The 12,831-nt window shown below is 40.5% G+C and overlaps 1 protein-coding gene across 1 annotated transcript in view; it reads left to right on the forward strand.

Moving 5' to 3' along the window:
* The window catches only part of FOXO3 (forkhead box O3), a 163,841-nt gene that overhangs the window by 150,793 nt on the left and 217 nt on the right, over window positions 1-12,831 (forward strand). Inside the window, exon 2 of the mRNA XM_060237906.1 lies at window positions 1,749-3,184. Within this exon, the coding sequence (XP_060093889.1) occupies window positions 1,749-3,149 (1,401 nt within the window). The 3' untranslated portion in view covers window positions 3,150-3,184. The remainder of the gene's footprint in view (window positions 1-1,748; window positions 3,185-12,831) is intronic.

Consider the following 12,831-nt stretch of genomic DNA (forward strand, 5'->3'; position numbering starts at 1 on the left):
TGTCATTTGCTGTCTGTGTCAGTGGTAAGAATGCCAGGGTGACTCATCCATCTTCAACAAGAATCCCTGTGGTAAATTATAACAGAAATTTAACAATTTGTGTGATCCTGTTACCTTTTAGTTTTCAAAATAGCTGGCAGAAAGCACATGTTTGTCTTTTCCACATAAATAAAAAAATTCTGCATGCCGGTTTTTAAAAGATCTATATATTTGCCTTCCATGTAAGCATGCAGCACCATTACAGGTGTTTTGCCAAGGTGCCATGAATCCAGAACACATCTTTATGTATAAAAATGAAGAATATAATTCAGAAATGCATTTTAAGCTCAGGTTCTGTAGCCAGGTTTTTTTTCCTGGGTTCAACTAGCCGAAACTTGTGGCTTCTCAATAGAGTTGATGGAAATGGCCTTTGTCTTACTGGCACTTTACCATGCAGGGGGTCTGAACACCATAGCATGACTGAAATTGCATAGAGATTTCTGGGAAGCTGGTGTGTTTTCTCTTTTAGTACAGGCAGTTATAATTGCACCAACAGTACTTCCACTTCCTATGTATGATGTGTGAGAACTTGGCATTGCTGGGTCTTTTTACAGATCCACTAGATGTCTAACCAACAGCTGACTGTGCTGTATATAATGGCAAGTCTTTGAAAAAATTATGACGATAGTCTGGGTAACAAATTAGCAACCTGCAGAAAAGAGGGCTGTACCAATGCAGGACCAAGGAAAGGAAGGAAAACATGAAGGTGCAGTGTTTCACACACTGTGTGTTTCAAGTGATCTTTGGTAAAACAACCATATTTTAGACCATATCCTAATTATGGTGAGAATATGCTACAAGATGGTTAAAGATCCTCTGGAGCTATGTGCAAAATGTATAGGGATCTTCAAGTGAATTAAAATTTCTTTTCCCACTGCGCCATCATTTTTTCCTAGTAGAGTAACAAGCCATTTAATTCATTCAGTGGTCCATGAATGAGAAAATAATGAATTGTTACTATGGGGGAAATTATTATAGCAGTTGCTGCTTGCTTCAGTTTAAACATGGTTTTACACCGTGATTTTAAACACATGCAAAATTTGATGTGCATTGTGTTTTTGAACATCAGTGCTTAGGGGTCACACCTTATCTGTATTCATAGCCTTCATTTCACATAATTTTTTGTTTTGTTAAGATAATCCCCACAGTATCTCAATAAAATACTTGAAGAGGAAAGTCAATATTTAGTTGAATAATTACTTATATTTAAATAATCATCTTCACCGGTCAGAATATACAGAATTATTATTTGGGAAGCCTTAATAGAGCTGTTGAGAATATCATACCAAACACAATACCTGTCAGCTATGAAATTACAAAAGTAGCATCAGTGCTGAACATTGTTTCCTACAAAAGAACTTCTAGGAAAGATCCACATGAGTTGTATGTTCAGTACAATGTCTAGAACTTTGTTCATGTAAACTTTGCCAATAAGAAGATCTGTTACTATTACTGATTGGTAGAAAATCTGCCTTGTACACAGATGGTCCCAGGTTCAGCCCCAGGATTAGTTAATGTGAAATATCACTACCTGAGACACTGGAGAACAGCTGCCGGTCAGAATAGACAGTACTGGTCTTAAGAGACCAGTGATCTGATTCAGTCAAAGGCAGTAGTAGGTGAAATAGTAGTAAGATCACTTTTACAAACTGGAATGAACATTTGTCCTTTATAGTCATCATGTTTCCCTCCTTTTTTTTTCCTTGCAGAATTCCATCAGGCACAATTTGTCCCTTCACAGTCGATTCATCAGGGTACAGAATGAAGGAACTGGGAAAAGCTCATGGTGGATGATCAACCCAGATGGTGGGAAAGGTGGGAAAGCACCACGGAGGCGTGCTGTTTCAATGGACAACAGCAACAAGTACACAAAAAGCAGAGGACGAGCAGCTAAGAAAAAGGCAGCTCTACAAGCTGCACAGGAAACTAGTGAAGACAGCCCCTCCCAGCTCTCCAAATGGCCAGGTAGCCCAACCTCACGTAGCAGCGATGAGCTGGATGCATGGACGGATTTTCGGTCTCGTACAAACTCAAACGCCAGTACAATAAGTGGCCGCTTGTCCCCAATATTGGCAAGTACTGAGTTAGATGATGTCCAGGATGATGATGCTCCACTATCACCCATGCTGTACAGTAGCCCACCCAGCATGTCCCCATCAGTAAATAAACCCTGTAATGTTGAACTGCCTAGGTTGACTGATATGGCTGGCACCATGAACTTGAATGATGGCCTGACAGATAACCTTATGGATGATCTTCTGGATAATATCACACTCCCCTCTTCCCAGCAGTCACCCACAGGAGGACTCATGCAAAGAAGCTCAAGTTTTCCTTATGGATCTAAAGGTTCAGGTCTTGGTTCTCCTTCAAGCAGCTTCAATAATGCTGTGTTTGGACCTTCATCTCTGAATTCCCTCCGTCAGTCTCCCATGCAAACCATCCAAGAGAACAAGCAAGCTACATTTTCTTCCATTTCTCACTATAATAACCAAACTCTGCAGGATCTGCTGGCATCGGATTCGCTTAGCCACAGTGATGTCATGATGACTCAGTCAGATCCACTCATGTCACAAGCTAGCACAGCTGTGTCTGCGCAAAACGTACGCAGGAACATCATGCTCCGGAACGACCCAATGATGTCATTTGCTGCTCAGCCAAGCCAGGGCAGTTTGGTCAATCAGAACCTGCTCCACCACCAGCATCAGTCCCAGAATTCTTCTCTTAGTGGCAGCCGTGCCTTGTCAAATTCCATTGGTACTATAGGCTTAAATGACACAAACAACATTGGGTCAGCCAAACACCAGCAACAGTCACCTGTCAACCAGTCTATGCAATCACTTTCTGACTCACTCTCAGGCTCTTTATATTCCAACAGTGTGAGCCTTCCAGTCATGGGGCATGATAAATTCCCCAGTGACTTGGACCTAGATATTTTCAATGGGAGCCTGGAATGTGACATGGAGTCCATTATTCGCAGCGAACTTATGGATGCAGATGGGTTGGATTTTAACTTTGATTCCCTCATCTCCGCCCAGAATGTTGTCACTCTGAATGTGGGAAACTTCACTGGTGCTAAGCAAGCTTCATCACAGAGTTGGGTTCCAGGCTGAAGGATGTATGCAAAGAGGGGAAATGGTCAAAGCAGGTTAGCAATGTTTAGTCTGCTGACATTCATTTGACTAGCGTGAACTGTGAAACAATAACATGTAATAACATAATGTTTTCTAAAAGAAAGCAGTCTTTTTGGGACAGTCTTGCTAGATCTTAGTGAACGGGTTGCAATATTATGTAGTACAATTATATATAATGTGTCCTTCCTTCATCAGTGGCTAAGGATTGGTTCATGCAACCAGTATTATCTTTCTATAAGATGATCTTTTCCGACAAATTTTACCTGGACCAGTATGGAGTGGTCTTATTCATTGATGCCACCCATGGTTCTTCCCTCAGTAGCTCCCAGGTACATAGTGCTGAGGGAAGCACATTCTTTGTTAAGAGGGGATTTTGATGCAGAGGCATTCAGGCACAATGCCACAGAATGTCGCTTCATCCTATTGGCTCCTCACCCAAGTACTTTTACCAGAGATCTGAGCTTCTCGTTTCTCTCATACTGAGCAAAAGTACTAACACGATCATGCATCCTTAGTAGGATTCCTGTATTTTCCCCCCATGCAAATGAAAAAGCAGCTGAGAGATGCAATTCTGGGTAGGAAAATGGCCTAAAACAAAAGAGTTCAATAGCACTTGTCTCTACAGTTCCATTACCCCTGACTGCTGCTGCTTGCAGCTGCTTTTCATTTTAAAAATGCCAGGAGAGTATTGAATAGATCTCCTAGGAAATGTTTAATTTGGCTCTGAGGATCTGTGGTTTAGACACATTTGCATCTACTAATATCTACTAATAATATATTACCGTTTGTCCATTGAGCATCGAGTCTGAGCAATGTATACAACTGCTACCAAAAGATACCTTTGCATATTATCCTGTGGTCTCAAACACAATCATCCTTAAATGCAGTTGATTATTTTGTTTAATATCCTCTATAATACATTTCAAATTTCCACAGACCTGAAAAATGCCTATATATTGCAGTCTAATTTATGGGGGCTCGTTTTCCTCTTTCAGACACCAAGGTTTTCTTATATACAGTTACATCTGAATAAATTAAAACTTCCCAGAATGACATATTAATACAGAAAACAGGCTTGGAAGACTGTTTTCTTTTAAAATGCATTTGTATTGTTTAGATGTAGGCATCTCTTAAATCTAGCATTTGCAAAGTTCAGTAGATATGTAAAATGATAGACTTCCATTGAGGAGTCTCAGATCTAAAGACCATTGATATGTTGCTTGACAAGATCATGCCTAGTGGAAGGGCACCCAAGGTATCTGACTTAATTAGATAGCACAGGTACTCATACAAAGTGTGGTCTGGGCTAGGTCACAATGAGTATGCCAAAGAACACTCTTGAAGAGTGCTCTCAACAGCCTCTTAAATGAGCACCTTTTCATAATTAATGGAAAAATACCATCCATGTCCTTGTGCATTTTTGAACAAACTTCCTTATAGAAGGAAAGATTTTCCTGTGATATACTGTATGATGCTGTTCTGGGGACCTCCACCTTTATCGTCTGACCATGTGGGATTCTAGGTAGATTTGATACAGAGCAAGGCAGATATCATTTGCCTGCTAAATAATCCCATATGAAAATATGACCCCTTATTGAACACCTTATACAAACAATCTCGTGGTGAAGCTACATTAAACATGTCCACTTGTTCAAACCCAGGGATAATCTGAAGCCCTTTTGATCTTATTTTTGTTGATCAGTAGAAGTATCCTGTATATCAGGCAAAGTACGAGAATAACAGTTTTTGTGGATGTCACCCCTTCTGTGAATGTAATGCCACACTTTGGCTGAAAACCAATGTACCAAAAGTTAGCAAATTGTTCTAATTAGCTCTCATTCTATACCCATATTTTTCAGTCATTTGCCAGTCTATTACCAATAATTTCAGCAATGCTCAGAACTTTGTTTTTTTACCTTTCTAAGAAAATGTGTGCAGTGCACATGCCTGAAGATGTTTTCTCCAATCATTACAAGATTTAGCAAGCTTGTCTTAAAATACAATAATTATTACAACATTTGCCTTTATGTACTCAGACAGAAGCGAACATCAATGTCATTTAGCTATCAAAGATGGTATGAGGCCTTGGTGTATAGTGTTGGTTCACAGAGCCCTTACTAAGGAAGTTAATATGTTTCTTCAGAATGGTGACACTGACACAGGCTGAACTTTAGGGTGTCTCAGTCAGGCCCAAATTGGTACCCTTCTTGTTTGCTACCCTGGTGCCATGTAAACAGGAATACATTGAATGGCAGACACATTCTCTTACCTATGATGTGATTCTGTGAGTAGTTTATACTTGCTGCAATAGCTAGCAAATGTCTGTTTCTTTGTGCTTTTGTCAGTGGTTGGAAGGAAGTTTACACTTTGAAATTCATCCCTTGATTTGCAAGATTCTGCTTGGGGGGGAAAGGGTTTCAGAAGTCCTGGCAAGTAGGTTTGAGGATGGCTGGCATAATAATAAGCTTTCAGTAGTTTGGAAGAAGGGCAAGGTGGGGATGAGAAATGCAATCAATTCCTTCTATTTTTTTTTCTTGTAGAATTCAACTTCTTCCATGCAGCATTCTTGTTGTGTCTCACATCAGAAAGGAGAGGAGAATGGTTGAGGAACTGCCAGCTTAATATTTCCATTTTTGTCCTGGCTATAGTTAGGGAGACTCAGTCATTGTTTCCTTGACTTAGGGAGACAACAGTGTGTGGGAGTTCATGCAGTAGGCAGTCATGCCATAATCCCAACACACCAGTGAAACTGGGGTTGGGATGTTGATGGGGATTGACCTTTATTTTGTAGCCTAAGATGAATTGGATTCAGTTTCTAAAAAAGCAGAATGTTTTCTCCAGAGATATACAAGTTTTAGCTTAAACTGGCTTCCAGTGCAATCTCTCTTCCATTCTTATTCCTTGTATTTTCTTGGTTTAGAATTTTACTTTCCAGATTTGCACAGAGAAGTAATTGTACCAAAGAGAGGTGAAAACAATTTAGGGCAGAGGTGTCAAACATGTGGCTCCTATCAGACTCCCAAGCAGCTGGCTGTCATCTGTTTCCTTCTCCCTCTCTCTTGCTTCCTTCTGCCATCACAGCTTGCTTTGCCAGGCTTCCACAGGAGCTATAGAGCAAAGCCTCTATTTTTTCCATAGACTGAGGTTCCTCCCTCAGGATAGCTTGTTTTGGCAGCCTCTCTCAATCGCACAGCAGAGCTACTGAGCCAAGCCTCTCATCTATTGGCTGAGGCTCCACCTGGTCCCCTGAGGAAGGAAGGAAAGAGCCAGAACTTCTTTTGCCCAGTTCCCTAGATCACACAGGAGAGATACAAAGAAAGCACCTTTAAGACCAATGAGTGCTAAATATGTTTTAAGCATGTTTTATTTTAAGTTTTTGAAAAATCTTTGCATTTGTCTGTGTCCTTTATAAAGTTTATCTCTCCACTACTTGGCATTACATTTTATGACACACATGGCCCAGCCCAACAAGGTCTCGTTTATGTCAGATTCAGCCCTTGTAACAGATGAGTTCGACACTCCTGATTTAGGGAGTATCTTCAATTAAGCTTTCTTTTCTGAACGTTTCCCTGTGTTCACATTCTTGGGCTTATTTCCTTTTCTGTGAGATATTGTCGCAGCATAGCCTCCATCGGAATGATGTGCTTTGGCTTTCTGATCTGAGAACGTGCAATGGTCTGAAGGGATTGTTTTAAAAAATGAATATGTACCTAGAATGTACAACCCCACAACCAAAAAAGAGAAAAGGCAACAATTCTGTTAATGTCAAAAAGAGAGCTCAGGTTTTCCGTGGAATAGCAAATCAAAACACATTAAGGCAGAATATTAAGTGAGTAATGGTTATGAATTTGTTCATGTCTGTAGCACCTTGACAAAACAATCCATAGCCCTCTTAAACTGAGCTGCTAAGTGTTTTGTTTCAGTTTGTTCTTTTAACTAATATCTGTCTTACCGGGCTATGAACTGAGCAACTGCTGAAACAATATAGCGTGATTGCTCCCATTTTTAAGGAAGAGATTGGCATGGCCTAGGACATCCTGTTGATAGGATACAAACTTCATCTTCCAAGGTCTGTCATTTATGCACTACACCCGAACTGGTCTTACTTCGTTCTACTTAACCCATGATCCAGCTCTCTTTAAAGACCACTTGGAAATTACCAGAGACTTTGAGGTTATAAAATATTACAGGGAAATAAATCTACTTCAGATCATCTTGAGTGGCCATCCATTGAAAGTGGACATCTTATTCATCTGAAAGAAAAGAAAATATTGAGTTTATAAGCAAAATTGTTCACAAATTCTTCTTTGAAGCTGTGGGAGTGATTTTTTTTTTATTTATTAAGAGGCAGGAGAATAAAGCCTTGTTTGATGTGCTTATTCATGTTCTGTCCATCTCTATGGCTACCATACTATTAAAATATGGTTCTTACTTTGTTCACACCTATTGGTCTATAGAGAATAAAGATAAAATCCTCTTCTGAGTTAGCTTTATTATATTCAGTGGGGCTGCTCTGGAGTCTGATTAGCATGAATATTTTAGCCTTTCAAGTTAGTCCATAAATCAAATATACCTGCAGACAAGCTGGTTTAATTTATTTGAAGGTCAGATCATTAGGATGATATTTTTAGTTGGTCCTAAGATTTGTGCTGTAGGAACTTGGAAGTACTGTGTGTCACACTGGGGACCCCACTGTTTTAACTTTAGGGTTACCAGCTCCAACTGAGGAAATATCTGGGGACTTCAGATGTGGAAACAGGAGACTTTAGGAGTGGAACCAGGAGCAAGACTATGACAAACACAATTGAACTCCAAAGGGAGTTCTGGCCATCACATTTAAAGGGACCACCTTTCCTTCATTGGAAATAATGGAGGATGGGGGCACCTTATTTGGGGGCTCACAGAATTGAACCACTTGGTCCAGTCCTTTTGAAACTTGGGAGGGGGATTAGGAAAGGCACCAGATGCTATGCTGAAAATTTGGTGCTTCTACCTAAAAGAAGCGGGGGGGATACCCACAGATTGATTTTCCATTATGCGCTATGGAGACCCATTTCCATAGACTATAATGAAGTGCCTAGCAGAGATTCAACCTCCCCCCCCCCACACTTTTTGATAACCCTGAAGTGGGGGGAGGGCCTCAAAGCCAGGGGATCCCCACCCCCAACTGGGGATTGCCAACCCTAATTTTTCTAAATGTTTGTATTGGAGAGAATGTTATAGTTTTCCCGTTGATCCAGTTTCACCACCCACACATTAACAGTATGTTGCACTTGGGGAAACAGTAATGCGTCACCTTTCCATTCTGGATAAATTTCCAGTACAGCATAATTAACACCTGTGGGAACCAAATGGGTATAGTAATCTGCATTAGGTAATACTTTAGAGCTTCTCTCTTGACACTTCAGTTGAGATCAGAGCTTGGAGGATTTAACTCTAAGCTAACAGTAAAGGAATGAGGTGCAAACGTAGCAAATGAAATAGTTCTCCAATCCAAAATACATACTCACAGGCTTACTATTAGGACAAAATGGACTAGGATGAGGGTGATGCAAGTATAAACTTTATAGTTTGCTATCTCAGTGCTTGCATAAAAATTTAAATTGAGAATGAATTTGATTCTTATGGTTTTTTTGCATGGGGGAGCAAAAATCTAGCAAAGCTGTCATCTAACAATATCATATTATGTTGTTTATAGGAAATAGCAATTCATATAAGTTCCAAACAAGTGCTACTGAGTGCTTCTCTGAACAGCCCTCACATTTATATGGAATGGCAAATTGTCTTGAATTTTTTTCCCTCTGGGTCTTTATATAATCTCTTCTAAGAAAGTTTTTTTCTTGCAGAACAACTGCAGATAATATTTTTATGGCTCTTATCTCAGAATTTTGTATATTTGTTTATTTAGAAAAATGTATATTCTGTCTCTCCAGATACCTGTTCTGCAGCAAATCACAGAACAGACTCCACAGTTCTGTGACACTGGTTATTTTTACAAAGTGGAATACCAAATCTAGATCCACATGGCCCTTAAGGTGGTTAGCACAATCTTCAGTACAAAATATCCATTCCCATCTAGCATATGCATACGAGTAATAAAATAGGTGTAAAACATGACATTTTAAGACGGTGGAATATGGGGCTAGTTTATATATAGCTGCTCGTGTCTTGATAATCGCCATGTCAAATTATGACTTGCATGTGCAAAAGGGCCACCACAGATGGAATTTTCATATCTTCTCCCATCATTTCAAATACATTGCTTTTCAGTGGAGTCAGTTTGACATTCAGTTCAGTTCACACATATGAATATCACTTGGTTCCTACAGAATTATGAGTGGCAGATGTATAATTTATTTTACGTTACAAGTACCTGTCTCACTGAGACAAGGGTAGATTACAAGATGTACGTAAATCCATGCAATCGATAGGATAACATCTAATAAGCAATGTAATAGGACTTGGAATTGCAGAAATTTTGAAATGGAGGTGCCATCTGAACAGTGTAGGTACTAAATGTGACATGTTAAACAGTGCAGATACATGGTATTACATCAATAGAATCACAGTGCATTTTCCAGGACCAATCTGTTGTAATGTAGCCCTCTTTCCATTTTACATTTCCATTCTGAACAACTCTGTTTTGCATAGTTTGCAAAGTGCCAAGAGCATGGGAGCTTTCCTGACCTCCTCAGGCAGGCCATTCCACAAGGTTGGGGTGGGGAGTCACTAAAGAGAAGGCACATGTACGGGCAGTTGTTGATCTTGCCCATCTGTAGGGTAATAGCTGCAGAACACCTTATTTGAGTAGAGCTGTCATGACAGGACATAGTTGGATAGGTGGTCTTGCAGATATGAGGGTCCAGGCCATGAAAGTCTTTGTAGGTGATTGAATTGAGCTTGGTAACTCATGGGCAACTAATGAAGTGACAGAAGAATGGTTGTAATATGTATTCTCTGCCTAGTTCCCAATAATAACTAAGCTATGGAATTCTGCACCAACTGGAGTATCCAGGTTGATTTGAAAGGGGGGGGGGCTAGCTAGAGTGCATTGCTAGTCTAGTCTCAAAGTTTCCTTGGCATGTATTCAGGTATGTGAATTGGCTCCACTGAAAATGATAGGGTTGCCAGTCCCCAGTTGGGGTTAGAGGATTCCCCTTTTTGGAGGCCCTCCCTCCACTTCAGGGTTATCAGAAAGGTGGGGGAGGGAAATGTCAGCTGAGCATTCCATTATTCCCTATAGAGATCAGTGTCCATAGGGTATAATGGATAATCAAACAGTGGGTATCTGAGGCTCTGGAGGTGCTGTTTTTTGAGATAGGGACATTGAGTTCAGCATAGTATCTGGTGCATCTCCTCAACCTTCCCCCCTCAGGTTTGAAAAAGATTGATCCAGGGGTCCAATTCTTTGAGCCCCAAAAGATGATGCCCCTATCCTCCATTATTTCCAATGGAAGGGAGGCATGTAAAAGGAATGCGGTTCCATTAGATGTGATGGCTAGAGCTCCCTTTGGAGTTCAGTCGTGCTTGTCACAACCTTGCTCCTGGCTCCACCCCCAAAGTCCACAGATATTTCCTGAGTTGGAGCTGGCAACCCTAATTGTGACTCAGATGATAAAAAATTCTGTCCCTCATATCTGTGATTCCCCATTCACACATGTTCGCTGTAATCAAATGAAAGGAACTTCAGAAATGTATATTTACATGTGAACACACTGGAGGCATGCTTTGTGCTCCCCACACAGAGTCATTATGACTTGCCATTTTGTCATCTGCTGATAATAGTGAAACACAAGTATTTTTGTTTAAACCAACAAACTTTTAAACTTTTCTTTGTTTAGGGTGAACAGATGCAAAAGTGGATGGGAATCCTGTACCTTTAAAAAATGAAAAGTAATCCACTGCTGAAATGTGCTATTCTGCACATTCAGTAAAGGTCTAGTCTTCCTTTGCACCATTTGTTGGCCTGGACTTCTTTCTGGACAATTCACAGAAAAGCATGCAAAATATTGCCAGTAGCTCTGGCCTTCCACTCCAAGAATGGTGCCAATGGAGTTGAGACAACCAGATGGTTTCAGTGGAATTCTAGAAAGTGGATAAGTAGGGATTTATCTGCACCTAGTTAATGAGGTGGGAGTTGTGAAGGATTACACACAAAAGATTCCCTGAATATCTGAGCCTAGGTATCTCATCTCCTACTTCACGCAAAGCCACACATGCATAAGCCCTAAAACACTGAGCAGTTGCATTTATGTACTCTATTACTCAGATTGTATTGCAAAGTCTGAAATTTGGCTCTGTGTCAATAAATGTCCCTATACTGACATCATGACAGATTTCCTGGATGGGATTCTGACTAGTCAGCCAAACACTGTGATGCCTGATCCTGATGTTTACATTGCAACAACAGAGGGGCTAAATGCGTTGATCCATCCAATTGCTTATTCATAAAATACTTACAATGCCGAGATTAATGACAAGCGAGTTTTGATTGTATAAACTACACAATGCTTTTGTTCTCCAAGTTTCTGTGAATGAAACTTTTCTTTAATCAGGAGCAGCTTTCCCCTGTGCAGGTTTTTTGGATGTTGCTACAGAAGTGTGACTAGTGGAAGGTCACTTGTCCAGCTGCTTTCAGCACTTGCTGTGATGTCTGAAGCCACTCAATGCATGTATCAAAGAAGGAAAAAGTGACTTGTCGGGAGAGGGGTGCACTTCGACATGGAACATGGAAAGGATGTGACATTGAGTTCTGACTTCTGTAGTGCCTTATGTGTGTGTATGTGTGTACACACACTCACATTTTTGCCTTTAGGGCTACATTCAGGCTTCATGATAAACATGCTTGATAAACCCTGGTTTGTTCCAACCATGGTTAGTTGTGATAGTCAAATGCAGACCTTTTATGTGAGAACCAAACTGCGATTACAAACCTGGATTTGTAGTTCATTTGTTAACCACAGTTGGTACTAATTCTTAATTGACAAAGCACAGTTTGTTGAGCAGTACCAGCCATTGGGGTGCCTGGCCAGAAAGACAACAGCACATGGAAAGATGCTATCTGTACTAAGAAACAAAGAAGAGGCAAGAATAAAAGAATCCAGGCTTTACTCATGAACAGGGATTTGTTTGTACACCTTTGCAGCACAAATCAGAATTTAAAATACCAACAATTCATCATGATATCCGAATATAGCCTATCTATGCCAGTAGAACTCTATCATTTGGTAGCATTTATCCTATCACTGTGCATAGAATGCGGAGTTTCCCTGTATTCCTCTCTTTGTTCTTGCATTCACTTCTGACCTCCAGAAGGATCATTCTGAGGATCATGGGACCAGCTCAGAGTTGTGTGGGTTGGGAGGATGGAGTAAAGAAAGATAGTGGGTGAAATCACTCAATACAACTGTGAAAGCACAGTTGTAGTGAGAAAAGGGGCTGATTTCACTCCAGCGCACTGACCCACATAGCTGTTCCTCTGCATGTATCCCACAACCATATAAATGCTCTTTCCTGGGTTTAGAAGGGGCTGTTGGAACCGAGAGGAATGAGGAAATCTACACCCGCCTGCTCTGCATGAATGGGTGGATATACAGCAGTATTTAATTTTACAATACAATTTCACTGAACTAACTGCTATGCAATGAGATGAGCCTCTCTT

The sequence above is a fragment of the Heteronotia binoei genome, chromosome 1, assembly GCF_032191835.1.
Source record: "Heteronotia binoei isolate CCM8104 ecotype False Entrance Well chromosome 1, APGP_CSIRO_Hbin_v1, whole genome shotgun sequence".
Taxonomy (NCBI): Eukaryota; Metazoa; Chordata; class Lepidosauria; order Squamata; family Gekkonidae; genus Heteronotia; species Heteronotia binoei.